At 42.8% G+C, this 17,439-nt stretch overlaps 1 protein-coding gene across 4 annotated transcripts in view; it reads left to right on the forward strand.

The window, feature by feature from the left end:
• llgl2 (LLGL scribble cell polarity complex component 2) overlaps positions 1-17,439 on the forward strand; it is a 132,702-nt gene that overhangs the window by 50,581 nt on the left and 64,682 nt on the right. For all 4 annotated transcript variants that reach the window (XM_036133180.1, XM_036133177.1, XM_036133179.1 and 1 more), the window contains one exon: positions 15,692-15,787. In XM_036133180.1, coding sequence (XP_035989073.1) covers positions 15,692-15,787 — 96 coding nt within the window. The remainder of the gene's footprint in view (positions 1-15,691; positions 15,788-17,439) is intronic.

A 17,439-nucleotide genomic window follows, 5' to 3' on the forward strand; every position in this document is an offset into this window, starting at 1 on the left:
AACATCTCTCAGTGTAACAATTTAATTTGGCCGGATGTTTAATGTGGGAAGAAAACAAACTGTTATTGAAATCTCTCTTTACCTTTCTTCAGCTTTTAGTTAACGTAGTTCATGATTAAAAACGTCATTTGAATTACGGAGCTGCAGTTCTCCCAAAACAAATGAACATTCTGAAACCATGAACATCACACAGACGAACGTTTAGTTACATACGATACACAAATACATACATTTACATACAAAGATGACATTCAGACAGACAAACACGTGCAGGCCTGCTTTTTCTGACTGTCTTAAATAGTTCTATGTTTTTCATAGTTTTTAAACGTCTATAGCAACGCCGAAAGATGTATTTTCAACATGTTAAGTTCCCGCTTAGTTTAAAAGTGGAGAGCTTGCGCTGGCTACGACCCCCGAATGTTTCGTCCAAACACGGTTTTACTCTTCAGCCCCGCAAGGATACAACTCAGTGTCTCGCAGACACCTGGACGCTTACCCCTTTTTGAAAGTTATACGTTGCATTTAATAGTTACGAACAATTTTATCCACACCGGGAGTTCCAGTCGGTCCCCACGTAAATGCTTCCCCGGTGCAACGCCCTTTTAGTTCCGTTTCCGTTTCCGTTTCCTTTTTATTTTTTATTTTATTAAAAACTTTCGCTTTTCTTTTTCTTATTAATCCAACTGCCCCGACCAACTGGTTGCACTTTGAACACCCCCCTGCGCCAAAAACCCCCAAAACAAAACACAAATACATTTATCTGTAACCTCACTTACACACAAAGACCCATTTGCACACACACACACAGACACACTCAATATCCGCGGATCCAAGCAGTCTCTCCCCCACTCACTCTGACTCAATAATCTCATTTCAACAGACACAATATATTGTACAAGACATGACGAAGGCAACAATATCAGACAGACAGCTTGCGCGCAAACTTTCAACATTCTGTTCACATATGCTGAAGCCGTCTCCCCTGCCCAACGTGTAGTGTCATTTAAAAAGGCCAGAATCCGTACTTACTGGATAAAAATGTCCTCAATGTGCTCCAAAGTTGCCGTGCCACTGGGGCCAAAGGGGCAGCTGTTCCTAGTACGTCAGTTCCAGCAGAGACTTCAACCGCATGTACCTCTTGTGGTTCCAGGTATGCTGATAAGCCAGTCCTCACATCACCAATAGCCAATACATACCCGCTTAAAGTCTCCACGAATGCTTTGATCCAAAGGTGCGCCCCTTTTCTGGGATCAGGGAACATGTGCCTCAGATGAACGTTGTCAGCACATGAAAGAGGGCTGTAAACAGCTGCATTCACCTGTCCTGTAGCACTGTGAGTCTGAAACAATGGCAGTTGCACACTTTGTTTTGTTGCAGGTAAAGAAAGATCAGTTTCGCTAGAACGCAGGTTACATCTGGGTCTTACGTCACAGCTTATCTGTCCCCCACATAACACCATACCAGGCACCTGCACCGAAGGGTCTGATGAAGTCACCACATTCCTGGCCTTGGATAACAGTTCTCCCTTATCACCATGCAGATTGTTTTGCATAGTTGTGTACTTACCTTCTTGTTTGAAAGAAGATGATTCCCTTACCCCTTGCAGATTTTCACTCTCTTGTTGTTTGTCGAGGCCTGAGAAGCACATGCTGAAATACAGTTCAGTTAGTTTTATCAAGCCTGCTATTTTGATTTCCTCTTTTTGGTATTTTTCTCGAGCAAACTCACCTGCATCACCCGTTTCTACTTGTGCTAGGGCTAATCTATTTTTTAACATCTGCAAATAGTAAGTGCACATTTCGGCCTCTGGTGGTGACCCTTCTGTATCACCAAAAACCCCGTCTCTCCTCATTTTTTCACACCACTCCTCAAATTGTTTTAAATGGTTTTCAGCATCTTTGTGTGGGAAGTTTGCCATTATGCTCCTTTTTCCTGTCTCCAGCAGTGTTCCTAAAGAACCCCCCTGGAGCTCATTTTCTGCCTGATTCTCAGCCATTCCAGCACTCACACGTCTTGGCCAACCTGCTGGGACAGCGTCCTGACCCCGGTCCAATGAGAGCTTATTTTTTATCTCTCAGACACCAAAACTTATTATGTTCCTATATGCCTTATTATTGTGTTTTTACACGGCAATTTCAATGAGCCAGTGTACTCAGGATGAGAAGGCCCTTACCCTTCACTTCACTTCCACGGCTCAATGACAATAACGTGTCTCACACACACACACACACACACACATACACTCACACTCTCTGGCCAATCTTTTAGTTAACTCTGTACGTACCTTCGGTCTTGCTGGTTGTGTGTGCGTCCAGCTCACGGGTATATCTCGGCATTGCTGTCTCTACGACAGGTTCTCGGCTTCTCAAACTAGATATCTTGAACTCACTGGCTGATTTTCTATATTTGTCTGTAATCGGGGTTTTAACAGAGAGCCACCCTCCGTCAAACCTCCGCATTCATACTATTGTGTATTTGCCAGGTCTTGTTCTCAATCTCATACGCGCTCGTTTTTCGAAAAAGGCTGCTTTTATATTACCGCAAAAACGACTTTTATGTTCGTCCTCGCGGAAAATAAGGGGGCATCTAAACCCACATTTTCTAGGCTACACGATGTTTTAGAAGCCACGCGTACAGGCGTGTCTGTCAGAATGGCCGCTTTTATGTTACACACAGAGGAACACGTATTTTCCTCTGTGCCTAACAAGGGGACCTTTTAAACCCTAAATTCTCAAGGTGCACAGTATTTTCGGAACCCTGGCCAAGGATTCCCGGACTCTCACCTCTGTGACCGCACGCAAATCCCAAGTTCTTGTCGACACGTTTGCAAACAATTATCCTCAAACCTTTCTCTGCCTTTAGAAATACAAAAAGTCGGCCCTCCAGGAAGAAAAAGACACTAGGAGATGAATGAAATCTCCTTACCTTTTGTTGCGGCCGCAAGCTGTGTGTTTTTCTTCCGGAATGACGTCCTGACCGAAAAAACGGAAGGTGGTATGTCGTCCTTTGGGTCCGGGTGGAAACACCAATTTGTTACTGTTTCACCGTGCCGTGTCTAAGGTGAAACACCCTCGGTGGACCCAGTTCGTTTTACCCAGTCAGGCGACCCCCACTTACTTATTACCTTGAATGTAGGAAGCATAAAACAGACAAGTATGCTTTTAGTTATATTTTATCTAGGTAAAGACAGAGAAATAGTTACAGTCACACCAGCGCTGATGGGCCCCTGATCGGCAGGAGGCCTCGAGTGCTCATCACACAAACATTATAAAGGGATCTCGGGACACACCCATACAAGGGCGGTACACATCCAAACTGTGACATCAGCAGGGAAGCTGTGTCACCTCCGGGGTGGTATCTGATAGATATGTGCCAATCTTTTGGGTCAGTGCCATCTAAGTGTGCCATGCAGTTCTGGGATAAACAGCTCGTTCCACTTGACCTTGTTGATATCCTAACAATATATAAATGAACATTCTCCCGATGTTCTTCTTGGCAAAGGACATGGTTGCTGAGAAATATTATTCCCTTCACTATTTGTAGGTGGTTACATCATAATGTACATCATACCATTGGACCTCTTCTCCACTTCTTTTTCTTTTGGCTTCTTCCATTTAAGATAAGATAAGATAAGATAGTCTTTATTGATCTCACAATGGAGAAATTCACTCGTCACATCGGCTCATACAAGAAGGTGCAGAGTAGGGAAGGTGCATTCAGTTATATACAGTGAATCTTCATATATACAATGGATCAAAAAGAATACCAAAAAATACAAAAAAGGAAATGGGAATGGGCATATGATGTCTTATTTACATTCTTAGTGGTCTATATATATATATATATATAAACATATCTATATACTTAAATATATACATATATCTATGCGCCTACATACATGTGTACTGACTTATGTTCAGGTGTTGATATGTTCAGATGTTGACAGCAGCATCAGGATTATTGCACGGGTTGTAGGACAGTGTATTAATTAGATTATTGCACATTAGTTATTGCACATTACTTATTACAGTTATGGTCACAGTTACAGTGCAGCATTGTAGAGTCTACAGTCTGGTGCAGGGGGTGAAAGGTGTTGTCCATGATGGATGTGAACTTGGACAACACCCTCCTCTCAGCCACTTCCTCCACAGAGTCCAGAGTGCAGCCTAGGACAGAAGTGGCCTTCCTCACCAGCTTGTTCAGCCTCTTTCTGTCCCGCTCTGTGCTGCCAGGAGCCCAGCAGACGACAGCGTAGAGGAGGGCTGAGGCCACCACAGAGTCATAAAAAGTTTTTAGCAGAGGCCGGCTCACTCCAAAGGACCTCAGCCTCCTCAGGAGGTGGAGCCGGCTCTGGCCCTTCTTATACAGGGCGTCGGTGTTATGAGTCCAGTCCAGCTTATTGTTGATGTGAACACCCAGGTATTTGAAACTCTCCACAGTTTCTATGTCCTGCCCCTGGATGTTCACAGGTGAGTGAGGTGGGGGTCTTCTCCTGAAGTCGATCACCATCTCCTTGGTCTTACTGGTGTTTAAGCACAGATGGTTCTTCTCACACCAGTCCACAAAGTCCATGATGACCGACCGGTACTCCACCTCGTTCCCCTCAGACACACAGCCCACAATGGCCGAGTCATCAGAGAACTTCTGAAGGTGGCAGCTGTCCGTGTTGTAGGTGAAGTCCGAGGTGTAAAGTGTGAAGAGAAACGGAGACAGAACGGTGCCCTGGGGGGCCCTGGTGCTGTAGAGTGCCACCTCTGACTGACAGCCGTGCAGCCGCACGTAGTGAGGTAGTCCATGGTCCAGTCAGCCAGATGTTTGTCCACCCCAGCGTCCTCCAGCTTCTCCCTCAGCAGCACCGGTCTGATGGTGTTGAAAGCGCTGGAGAAGTCAAAGAACATAACTCTCACAGCGCTCCCAGTGGTCTCCAGGTGGGTGAGCGCCCGCTGCAGCAGGTAGATGATGGCGTCCTCTACTCCGATGTTGGGCCGGTAGGCAAACTGCAGCGGGTCCAGGGTGGGGCTCACCACGGTGCGCAGGTGAGCTAGGATGAGGCGCTCCATGGTCTTCATCAGGTGGGGGGTCAGAGTAACTGGTCTGAAGTGGGCCAGTTCCCTGGCATGCGGTGTTTTGGGAACCGGTACCACACAGGAGGTCTTCCACAGGGTGGGCACCACCCCCAGGCTGAGGCTCAGGTTGTAGATGTAGCTGAGGACCTCACAGAGCTCATCTGCACAGGTCCTCAGCAGCCTGGGGGGGATGCCGTCCGGTCCTGAGGCTTTCCTCTGTTTCAGCCTCATCAGCTGACCTCTCACCTGCATTGGTGTGACTGTGAGGGGGGAGGAAGGTAGGGCTGAAGGTGTGGATGGGTCAGTCGTTGATAGGAGTGGCGGTGGGGGGGATGGTAGGTCTCTGGAGGGCTGGTGGTTGGAGACGTGTGCAGAGTTGACGGCAGGGAGGGGGCCAGTGTGGGGGGAGTCGAACCGAGTGAAGAATGTGTTCAACTCATCTGCAGACTTGGTGTCACCATCTGCAGCCCTGCTGGTCCTCTGCCCGAAGCCGGAGATGTTCTTCAGACCTCTCCACACATCCCTGACGTTGTTCTGCGCCAGCTGCTCCTCCATCTTCTTCCCATAATCCTTCTTTGCTGCCCTGATCTTCCACTGGAGCTCCCGCTGGACTCTACGCTGCTCCTCTCTGTCCCCTGAGTAGAAAGCCCTCTTCTTCTGGTTCAGGAGGACTTTCAGCTCAGGGGTCACCCAGCGGGGGTTGTTTGGAAAGCATCGTAGCCGTCGTGATGGCACGATGCTCTCCACACAGAAGTTCATGTAGTCAGTGATGCATTCAGTCAGGCTCTTGATGTCATCTCCATGAGAGCTTTGGAACATGCTCCAGTCTGTGGTTCTGAAACAGTCCCTCAGCTTCTCACTGGCTTCGTCTGACCAAACTTTTACTGACTTCTTCTGTGCCTTTTGTCTCCTCACCAGTGGAATGTAATGGGGGAGCAGGTAGACGAGGTTGTGGTCTGAGCGTCCCAGACGGGGGGAGGGGGGCGGAGGTGTAGGCGTCCTTAACGTTAGCATAAAAAAGGTCCAGCGTTTTATTGTCCCTTGTTTTACACGTGACGTACTGGGTGAGCGTGGGGAGGGTGGAGCGGAGGGAGGCATGGTTTAAGTCCCCTGTGATGAGCAGGAGAGCGCGGGGGTGCTGTGTTTGCAGATTGTTTACAGCGGCGTGGATCCGCTCACACGCGGCGGCGGCTTCCGCGGAGGGTGGGATGTAAACACAGAGCATGATCATGTGGCCGAACTCTCTCGGCAAGCATATCTGCTGCTCGGATGCTTTAGAGTCACAACATTAGATCATTCATCTTCCTCTCACCCCATTCTTTCCAAACTCCTATGTGAAACCAACCCTCCCAAATATTTTCTTTTACTGTATTTCAATTCAGTAAAATTTTAGTTAAATGGCGGCAATTCACAACACCTCATCTCAATGCACTTTACAAAGTCAAATTCAATCAAATCATACAGACAGATTGTTAAAAAACGTTTCCTATCCAAGGAAGCACAGCAGATTGCATTCAGTCATTGACAAGCTAAAATGGGGAAAAATATGATCTCTCTTCTTGAAGGGACATTGTGTAACTAATTTGGCTTTTTATTAACAAACATCAAGTACTGCTTTTATAAATACATATTCTGGCAAAATTAAATAATACCACATCAAAAATGAAAGCTTAGGGACTTCCGGTCCCTAGACTTCCGGTCGGGAAAACTCCCGACAGAACGTGAGTAATTTCATGTAAATCCCAGAACAAACGGAGTATTTATATAAGTTGAAAGTGACAAGGGAAAGGGGTTACAATTTGCCACTGGGTGATGAGGCAGGAGGGAAATGGTGTGAACGTGAAGCTAAAGCTAACAACTAGTGAAGGAGCTAACGCCAATGGGCGACCTGGAACTGATTCTGGAAGAGCTGAGACGATTTCGAAAAAGAAAATGGAGAACAACTGGGAACAATAAGAGAAGAAATCGGTAGGATAGCACAGGTGTCGTGCCAAAGGACTTATCCCTGCCAGAATTTGTCTCCCCTGCGTCGGGAGAGTACTTGAAATCAATAAAACTTTTAACCTCCAGCGTTGTGAAGTCTAAATATTTTTAAACATCACATGAAGATTGAGGGGAAGATGGAGGGGGAGTGGTGGCCTAGTGGTTAGAGCACAGAGCTTCGGTCCCAGAGGTTCTGAGTTCAACTCCCACAAGCTGCCATTCTGGGTCCCTGAGCAAGACCCTTAACCCCCAATGGCGTACCGCGTACGACGTGACGTCACCATCTCAAGAGCAACGCCCCTTGCTGCTTTGGTAGGACAAACGGGTAGAGAGCGCCCGTAGCCACCAGCCATTACACGCGCAACAGAAACAGCGATATGACGGACTTTGCAGCCGTTAAACTTTCGCAAGACGATGTCCCAGGCGCACGGTTTACTGGTCGAACTGTCGAAGAACACACCAACCTTCAGCTCAAACGATGGCTTGAGTGTCGATGGCTTAAAAAGACCGGAAAACGGGCTGAGTTGATCGAACGGTAAGTCGTTGTTTTTTTCCTCCTCGGCGTTCATGGCGTCGTCGGCCGTTTTTTTTCTGTTTGTAATCACCGTCCAGGAATCGGTATATATGTTGCCAAAAGGTAGCTACAAAACAACTGTTTACATCTCAGAATCTTTCCCTTAAGAAATTCATGGCGAATTGTTTGTTTGATGTTTGTCTTACTTGAAATGTTTTTGAGTAGGCTATCATGGTAGCAGGCGCTTCATTATTAACTTGTAAGCCTCCTATCATGCCTATCTGTCATCTGAAATAATGACAAAACAAACAATCATGGTCAACTTAGGGACCTAAGCCAATATCGCGAGACAGGATAGACACGCAGACACGCAGACATGACAAAAGTGTAACAAAGGATGGCTCGTTTCGTCGTGAGCTGTTCGATGTATGATCAGATTTAAGCTTCAATAAAACACTTAGCTTAGTAGTTTAGCTTCACTACTTGATGTCGCTGGAATTGGGTCAGGATGTTCTTCGGTTGGGTCCTTTCCTCCAACAAAATTATATGTACGTGAATTTGGTAACTTTTTCCGGGTTGAGCTGTTGTGTAGGCCGACCGCACCGGTGTACCCAGCGCACACTTTTCTCTCCGTACCTCGAGTCGCTGTTGCACGTTCCATAGCAACAATGTTTAAAAACCATGGTCTTAGACTTGGAAAAAGCAGTCGTTTTACCGAGTAAAACCAAGGGTAACGCACAGCTCTTTTACAGCGAAACAGCGGAGGACACAGCAAACTTGCCCTACCGCGTACCACGTGATATGACGTCTCGTGACGTCACGTTCTAAAAATAGCTTGCTCGCGGTACCCCATTGCTCCCCAGGCGCCGCACAGTGGCAGCCCACTGCTCCCAAAGGGGATGGGTTAAGATGCAAAAGTGAATTTCTCCATTGTGAGATCAATGAAGATCAATTATTATTATTAATTATTATTATTATTATTATTTTAAAAATATCTATTTAATTTTATAATAATAATAATAATAATTATTATTATTATTATTATTATTATTATTATTATTATTATTATTATTATTATAAAATTAAATAGATATTTTAAACTCCTCATATGAGCGGGAGATCGACAGGCGGATTGGTGCAGCGTCTGCTGTGAAGCGGGCGCTGTACCGGTCCGTTGTGGTGAAGAGAGAGCTGAGCCAAAAGGCGAAGCTCTCGATTTACCGGTCGATCTATGATCCTACCCTCATCTATGGTCATGAGCTTTGGGTCGTGACTGAAAGAACGAGATCCCGGATACAAGCGGCTGAAATGAGTTTTCTCCGTAGTGTGTCTGGGCTCTCCCTTAGAGATGAGGTGAGGAGCTCAGTCATCCGGGGAGGACTCAGAGTAGAGCCGCTGCTCCTCCACCTCGAGAGGAGCCAGTTGAGGTGGCTCGGGCATCTGGTCAGGATGCCTCTTGGACACCTCCCTGGTGAGGTGTTCCGGACACGTCCCACCAGGAGGAGGCCCAGGGGAAGACCCAGGACACGCTGGAGGGACTATGTTTCTCCGCTGGCCTGGGAACGCCTTGGGATTTTCCCGGAGGAGCTGGCCAAAGTGGCTGGGGAGAGGGAATTCTGGGCCTCCCTACTGAAGCTGCCAGACCCGACCCCGGATAAGCGGAAGAGGATGGATTGATAGATGGATATCTCATTTTCTTAATATGGTTAATATCTCTATATAGTTGGCCTCTTTTTCAATGGACCCAAAGTAACTGGACAATTGACTCAGAAGACTGCAAAATAAATAACAAGGCTGCATGGGCTCTCCCCTCGTTAACCTGTCATCAATTAAGCAGTTAAAAGGTCTGGAGTTGATTCCAGGTGTGGTGTTTGCATTTGGAAGCTGTTTCTGTGAACACAATATGTGGTCAAAGGAGCTCTCAATGAAGGTGAAACAGAAAAAAGCAAGAACTCCATCAGAGAGATAGCAGAAGAAGGTAAACAAGGGAGCTATCCATCTTTATCGGGAGGGCAGAGTAGTTGGACTACACTGCCCTGATTCTAACATAAGGTAGGACTGGGCGATATGAAGAAAATCTAATATCCCGATATATTTGGGCTATATCACAATACATGACATATATCACAATATGTTCAAATAACCTTGAAAAACAAATGTTTTTAGTCACATAGTGCCTAAAGTTGCACTGGTATATCTCAAATTAACATGTCATTCGTTTTTGTTTGAAAATTGATTGCAAAATAAAAATTAATTTACAATGTTTTATTTGAGCCATTCTTTAACCACAGTTGCACATAGAAGCTTTTCACAAATTACAATATTGCCAAATAAGAGCTCTTTCATGGTCAACACTGAACCCTAAAAAACAGAACATCCCAGCGGCCAAATGGAACACCACGGGCAAATCTGACACAAAATAAACCTGAAATAAAAAGGTGCTCTTTTGTGCTTAAGACAGGAGGGAAGTGGCCTATCATTAGCTTTGGCTGTCACTTTATACATCTTTTATTAAATAATACTACATATTTTTCGGTGATGTTATTAAGGTGTTGCTTATTAGTACCTTCTTGTGCTATTGCACACTGTTTTAAGTTATGTAATGTTTAATAAATAACACTCTTTCTGTTAGGTATTGTCCATTGAATATCAACCTAAGGGCTGATAATAGGACAATAGTTGAAAGGATTGATTCAAGCACTGGAGTGCCTTTAACAGCAAACTCTTCACACATATGGAATAGAGGAGTGACAACTTCTCTTCAAGTTCATAAATTTAGTAACAGAATTAAAATGAGCATCCAGAGAACATCACTATAGAATTATGTTTATCTGAATTAACACTACATTTCAATCAACAAATCCTCTCTACTAGGCTAGTGAAACTTATGCAAAACTACTAAGCAAAATTAAGAAGAAAAGAAGCTAAGGAACTATGCACACACAAAAGAAACAAAAGGACAAAATAAAATGGTTGATCATCATCCAAATGATTCAGTCAATCCTGCTTTACTGCAGATCTAAGTCAAAGAACCAAAGTTCATCTTAAAGAATGTGGAATGAGGTTAAATTATATAACTAATTCAGAACAGTTGGGATGAGTTTCGACCCATTCACAATGTGAATCCTGAGTTAAACAAAACGTGATTTGATAAAATAAAGAATGATTTGCTCAGTAAAAATCAATATCTTTAGAACGTTTCATGGGAAGCTAGGGGTGGCTGTAGCAATCAGTCGCTAAATGGGTTAATCATAATGTTACACAAAAACACCATTAAATCGATATTAATGTTCCATATTAATGTGGTAAAAATGTTTGTAGCACTATTGAACGATGGTGGAGCGAAACGAAAACAAACCTTATGTTTAAAACGAACCGTAGTTGCGTGGTAGCCCGGATGATAATAGCGTGGGAAGCTAATAGCATTAGGCTAGCGGGCATTCGGCACTAATTTAAAAAGCTTCAAGTTCGATTTTGGTCATAATAAGCGGACCGGAAAACACAAACATTAATATCCCATCAATGCATAAAACCCTTGTGGAAATAAAGTTTGTTATAACTGTAAACAACTCTTATTACATCGGCAATGCTTGGTTTCAAAATGCTAAGGGGCTACGTTGGTTAGCTACACGTATTTTAAAAACACCGTGGGACCGCATTAAGTAAACTATTCTAAAGGAACCATTTAACTCTCTCTCTTTATTTCTCTGCCAAACCTGTCAGTGCCTCTGTGTCAGTTCGGTTCACTTTGGGCATCCATTTGGAAACAGTTGAAACAGACAGGGTGAAGGCTTGTTGGGTGAAGGCTGATTGTCTGATTAGCGGGCTGGCGGCAATGCAACTAGCCGAAACGTGGCTGTTGGAAGCAGCTCCAGTAGCCGCTCTCGTGAGTCTGTTGCAGCAGGCGATTTCAGATCAGCTTTTCCTCTCAGCTTGGCCTGGCCCCAGGCGAGGAGACCACTCCGCCCCGTCTCGAGTCATCTTTCCCGCAACAGCTGAGAAAAATCACAAGGCTGGTTCCAGCATAGATGGATTCTTTACTCCGGCGTCTGGTTACATAGACGTAGGACTGCAGACTTAGCTTCAATCCAGCCGGCAGTTCTCCAAACCCAGTCGGGTCCTCTGCTCAGCAGAGGATGATGAGTGCTTCCCAATGCTGCTCCCACGAAGCAACGGGAAATGAGAACGATTGTCTGTGGAAAGCAAGCCTTTATACGCCAAGTCCCCTTGCTGTGAAAGGCAGTCCCTGTGTGAATGCAACAGTTTCATGTTGTTTACAACGCTCAGATTTTTTTCTCCTGGCTTGATGGCACAAAAACCTGTTATACTTTATTGGTGGGTTTTGCTGTTCTTTTTATGTATATCTCTGCAGGTGCAGAAGCAGACTCCAGAGATGTTATCGCTTGTATTTTCTCTTTCCTCTACTCTATTTTTGTAACCTTTTCTCCCTTTTAGCACTTTATCTTCTTCTCTTCCTTTTTTTTAATTTTTGTGTCCATTAAACATGAAATAATCCTAAAATAAACAAGCAGAGCTCTATGTTGATAGCAGTAATGCTCTATTTGTGAATGTAAAGCTGTTGGGTTCTCTTTGGCATTAAAACAGCAATCCTTAATGCTACACTGCCAGACAGGACATGTAAAAAATTTTAATTAGTTTAATAAGAAAATCTCAAAACTGTTCATTTTAAAAAATTTTAGTTCTCAAATATATAAACTTGGTTTGATCTACAAGTTAACTTTGTGACATAAGTTATGAATTTTAATGCATTGCTTGAATCCACACCACATAAAACCAATTTTTATCAAAAGTATAGTTATCAGAGGGAGTGAACGAGGTAAATAAGTGTGTGTGTGTGTGTGTGTGTGTGTGTGTGTGTGTGTGTGTGTGTGTGTGTGTGTGTGTGTGTGTGTGTGTGTGTGTGTGTGTGTGTGTGTGTGTGTGTGTGTGTGTGTGTGTGTGAGTGATTTGCTGGTGAAAATTCTCAGTCATCCAGGTCATTGTCATTCCAAAAATGTTAAAAAAAACAAATGTTGTGCAATTATACACTGTTTAAAGTTATTTAATGTTTCATAAATAAGTCTCTGTCTGTTAAGTATTGTCTGGTGATGATCGGCTCTTAAGCTGATGTCAGGACTATGGTTGAAAGGGATGAATTTCAGCACTAGCGATCTTTTAACAGCAAACACACAGAATAAGTTTGACAACTTTAATAACAGAAATAAAATTAACATCCAAACAACATCACTCTATAATGCTGTTTATCTGAATTAACACAATATTTCAATCAATAAATCCTCTCTAGGCTAGTGAAACTTAACTAAACTGCTAAGCAAAATGAAGGTAAAAAGAAGCTAAGCTAAGTAACTATTTCAGAATCAGAATCAAGTTTAATCGCCAAGTAGGTTTGCACTTACAAGGAATTTGACTTGGTGTTGATGATGCAGACGATAAATAAGAATACAGTAAAATAAGAAGTAAAAAGATATATACACCGAAGCTGTATACACTCAGCAGAGTGTGCGTCAATGTAACGCAGAAGCTTGTAAGTCCTGAACGGGGGGAGAGAGACAGTGTCCAGATTCACGGGTGGCTCTTGTCCTTGTTCACAAGGCCAGTAGCAGATGGAGAAAAAACTGTTCTTGCAACATTTACATGCAAAGGTACACATAAGACAAAACAAAAGTGGTTGTTCATCATCAGAATAATTCATTGAATCCTTGTTCATTTCAGATCTGATTCAAAGAGCTTGGAATGAAGTTAAATTATCTTAACTAATTTTTGAGCAACATTTAGCATGTTTTCAATCCGTTCCCAATGCGAATCCTGAGTAAACAAAATGTTATTTGATGAAATAACATTTTGCTTCAGTTAAAGAACCAAAGTCCATCTTAAATAATGTGAATTTAGGTTAAATAGCTTCACTAATTCAGAACATTTGGAATGTGTTTCCACCCATTCACAATGCAAATCCTGAGTAAACACAAAACAGTACTTTGAGGAAATAATATTTTAAAGAATGGTTTGCTCAGTAAAATCACTTAAACTTTATGAACGGCGGATTTTATTAATGCGATTCTACCTCCAGACGCTAGGGGTTGCTGTAGCGATCAGTCGCTAAAATTGGTTACTCTTAAAGTTAATCTAAAACGCCTTTAAATCGACATTAATATTCAATATTAATGCGGGAATAAGGCTCATAGCACAATCGAACGATGGTGGAGCGAAACAAACAAGCTTTATGCTTTAAAACAAGCTCCCTTTGAGGGTCTAGAACCGGATGTGACCAGGAGCTAAATAGCATTTTGGCTAGCAGATTTTCGGCACTGACTTTAAAAGCTTCGGCTTTTATTTTAGTCATAATGAGTGGCCGGATAACATAAACATTAATATCCCATCAATGTATGAACACCGGTGGAGATAACGTTTGTTATAACCCTAAAACACATTTGAACCATATCAGCAATGCCATGGAACAGGATGCTAGCATGGGCTAATTCCGTTAGCCCTCTTGTTTAAAACGCCACGTTGATGCATCACAAACATTTTCCAATATGTAACCTTTCCCTTTGGGTCTCTCTGTCCAACCTGTCGGTGCCTCATGTGAGTTTGGTCCACTTTGGGCATCCAAGGAAGGAGTACCGAAAAGCAGGGAAAATTGTTGATCTGTTAAGCAGCGGGCTAGCATGCATCTCTGCAGCTATGAGCTAACCGACAGCGTGGCCGGGCAGCTTGGAGGCATGTAGCCATTAGCTTGCCGAAGCGTGGAGCATCAGTTGAGGCCTGGATGTCCTGCAGCATCTCTGACCCGGTTGCAGTCACGATTTCAGCAGGTTTTCCTCACCATGCAAAAGTGGGTCCCACCTTCCTCTTGCTCCTGACGCTGAGGTTAAGACATCAGATTTAACTGGGATTTGCCCAGGTCATGTCCCCCGGGCGAAGAGAGATCTCTCCCCGGTGCTGGTTCCTGTTTTTTGGGCCTGTGAGTCCTCATGGTTCAGGCCCGTCTCCCTCTTCCTTTGTCTCAGGCAAGAAAGGAAGGTAAAGAAGGAGTGGCAAGCAAGAAGAAGCAGACTCTACTGTGCCATGTAGATTGCAAGAATAGACTGGGTCTCAGCTAGGAGTGGTCAGACTTTTGTTTGTGGGGGATATATATATATATATATATATATATATATATATATATATATATATATATATCTCTTGGTAGCGTTTGACTGCCTATACAACCTCTGTAGGGTCCAGGTATTACCTCATGCTACCAGTAGTGACCCTGACCCTTGTCAAAAGCAGTAAAAACAAAAATATCTGTGGCCTCTTCCTGCAAAAACGGTGTTGCTGCTCATTCTTCATTTATTGCACCTGTTGTTTTTAATATCATTTAAAGAGCTGTACTGATTAACAATCTCCTCCACTACTTAGCAGTTTAACTGACTTCATATTATACTCTGATTTAAAAAGTGTTCCTTCACTTGGTTTGAGCAGTGTGTTTTCATGAAACACCCAAATAATTTATTTAGTGTGCTAAACAAGGGCTGGTTGGCTCTGCTTAAGTCTCTAACACACCAGATCCAAAAAAAAGAACAGATTGCATGTAGTTGTAGCAATTACGAACTACCAAGGAATTGGATGGGAAAGTCATGACTCAGACAGGAAGAAAGACACATTGGCAAAGTAAAACACATCACTTTCAGGAAAATAGAAAAAAAAAATCTGAATCTCAAGTTAACTGCATGCAATTTCCAACTAGGTTCATCCTGGAAACAGAGCTCAAAAAATAATCAAAACAGTTAGATAAAAAATGTTCTTACCCATGGAAGGAACTCAGAAGTACAGAAAATGGATAATGTGGAGCAGCAACCTTTGAGCTTTTTCAAGCAGCTACTGCAGCTTTGCATTTGCTGTCTGACTTGTTTATGGTGGCGGAATTTCTGTGACATACTCTGACATGAATACCTGATCTTGCGAGTCTGGTGGTCCTTAGAGAGAACCTATACACAGCCAGTGTTTCAGGACGAAATGCTGTACGGAGCATAGAAATTAAAACGCAAAATGTGTGTTTTAGCCGTTACATTGTACACAAGTGTTTTTTGAATGCACCATGTTTTTTTGTGTTTTGTGGTTGTAGATTCTGATGCTGGAGCTGAATGATGAAGCATCAGAGCAGACAGTGGAGGCAAAAATTGTGGATTTGTTGCAGGGACAGGAGGGATTCCGGTGGAAGGTAAGACGAGTCCTGAAAACAATTTTTTATTCTTTATGTCACTCAACAGTTTGATTCAACGCTCATCATTTACCTACAAGAGTTTGTGTGTGTGTGTATATGTATATATATATATATATATATATATATATATATATATATATATATATATATATATATATATATATATATATATATATATATATATATATATATATATATTAGGGCTGGGCAAGTTAACGCGTTAATTTCGCGTTAATTCATTAGACTATTAACGGCGATATTTATTTTATCGCGCATTAACGCATGTTGCTCACATGCTTTCAGTCAGTGTCAGTCAGCAGGCGCGCTGACTGCAGCGCGCTGTCACGGCAGCACTCCTCCTCCCCCTCCCCTCTCGTACATGGCTCAGCGGCGTCAGCCAATCAGCACGCAGGCTCAGCCTGGCCCGCCCACTGAGCTCTCACACAAACTTAATACACTAACAGCTGAGAGAGACCGCAGCAGCGAAAAAACAGGGGAAGTAGCACCGTTTGGCTTTATTTTAATACCGTAAATGAAATCAAGCTGTATGTTTTGTAAAAAGCCGGTTCATTTCAGTGGAAACACAACAAATTTATCTAAGCACGTGAAAAAACATGAAAACGTCGAGCCCCAGAAACGGAGATAGGAGACGAAACTTCTCTCATTGCCCCGACAGACCCACAGACGTCACTGACTGAGGCGTTTCAGTCCTCCAGGGAACATCCAGGTAGATCAGTGGATGGATGGATGGATGGATGGATGGATGTTACTGGAGCCCACACATAACATGTAATTAAGACCTTGAAAGAACCCAGTACATATATTAAAAAGTGTTATTTAAGATAAGATAACATTAGCTAATCCTTTTTTTATCCCACGACGGGGAAATTTATAGGATTAAAGCAACAGGCAGGTGCACACAACACAGACAAAATTACATAAGGATTGAAATATATAAGAGGTGGATTAGCAAAAAAACACTGAACATAACATTATTGTTATTATTATTATTATTATTATTATTATTTATTATTTAATTGTAATAATAAAATAAAAACCACAAAACCCAAAAGGTCAACAGTTTAATGATACATCAAGCTTAGGGACTGGCTAATATACAGCAGGTCAAAAAAGGCCATATTTTGGCTGCAGTGCTGCTGTTCTCTTATGAAGAAAAGATCAACTAGTGCACTAAATTCAATAGATGGGTTGAAAATATCCAGTATAAAATAAGTGCTACAAATGTTACAACACTTTTGTTCATATGGCAGCAGAACAAGTGCTCTTTACACTACTTTTGAATTAATTCTTGGAGTTTGTAAATACAATGCGATTAATCGCGATTAATCGCGATTAATCAGTGCGATTAATCGCGATTAAATATTTTAATCGTTGCCCAGCCCTAATATATATATATATATGTGTGTGTGTGTATAGCACACACAATTTTTTAGTTTTTTTATTTCTGAAATAGTTTCAAATATCACACATACTTCACTCATTTCATGATTGTGTCCCACTTGTAGTTGATTCTTCACAAAAAAATTACTATTTTATGTCTTTGTTTAATCTTGAAATGTGGCAAAAGGTCTAAAAGTTCAAGGGGGTCGAATACTTACACAAGGCACTGTATATGTATGTATATGTAA

This window comes from Fundulus heteroclitus, unplaced genomic scaffold (genome assembly GCF_011125445.2).
Source record: "Fundulus heteroclitus isolate FHET01 unplaced genomic scaffold, MU-UCD_Fhet_4.1 scaffold_59, whole genome shotgun sequence".
Taxonomy (NCBI): Eukaryota; Metazoa; Chordata; class Actinopteri; order Cyprinodontiformes; family Fundulidae; genus Fundulus; species Fundulus heteroclitus.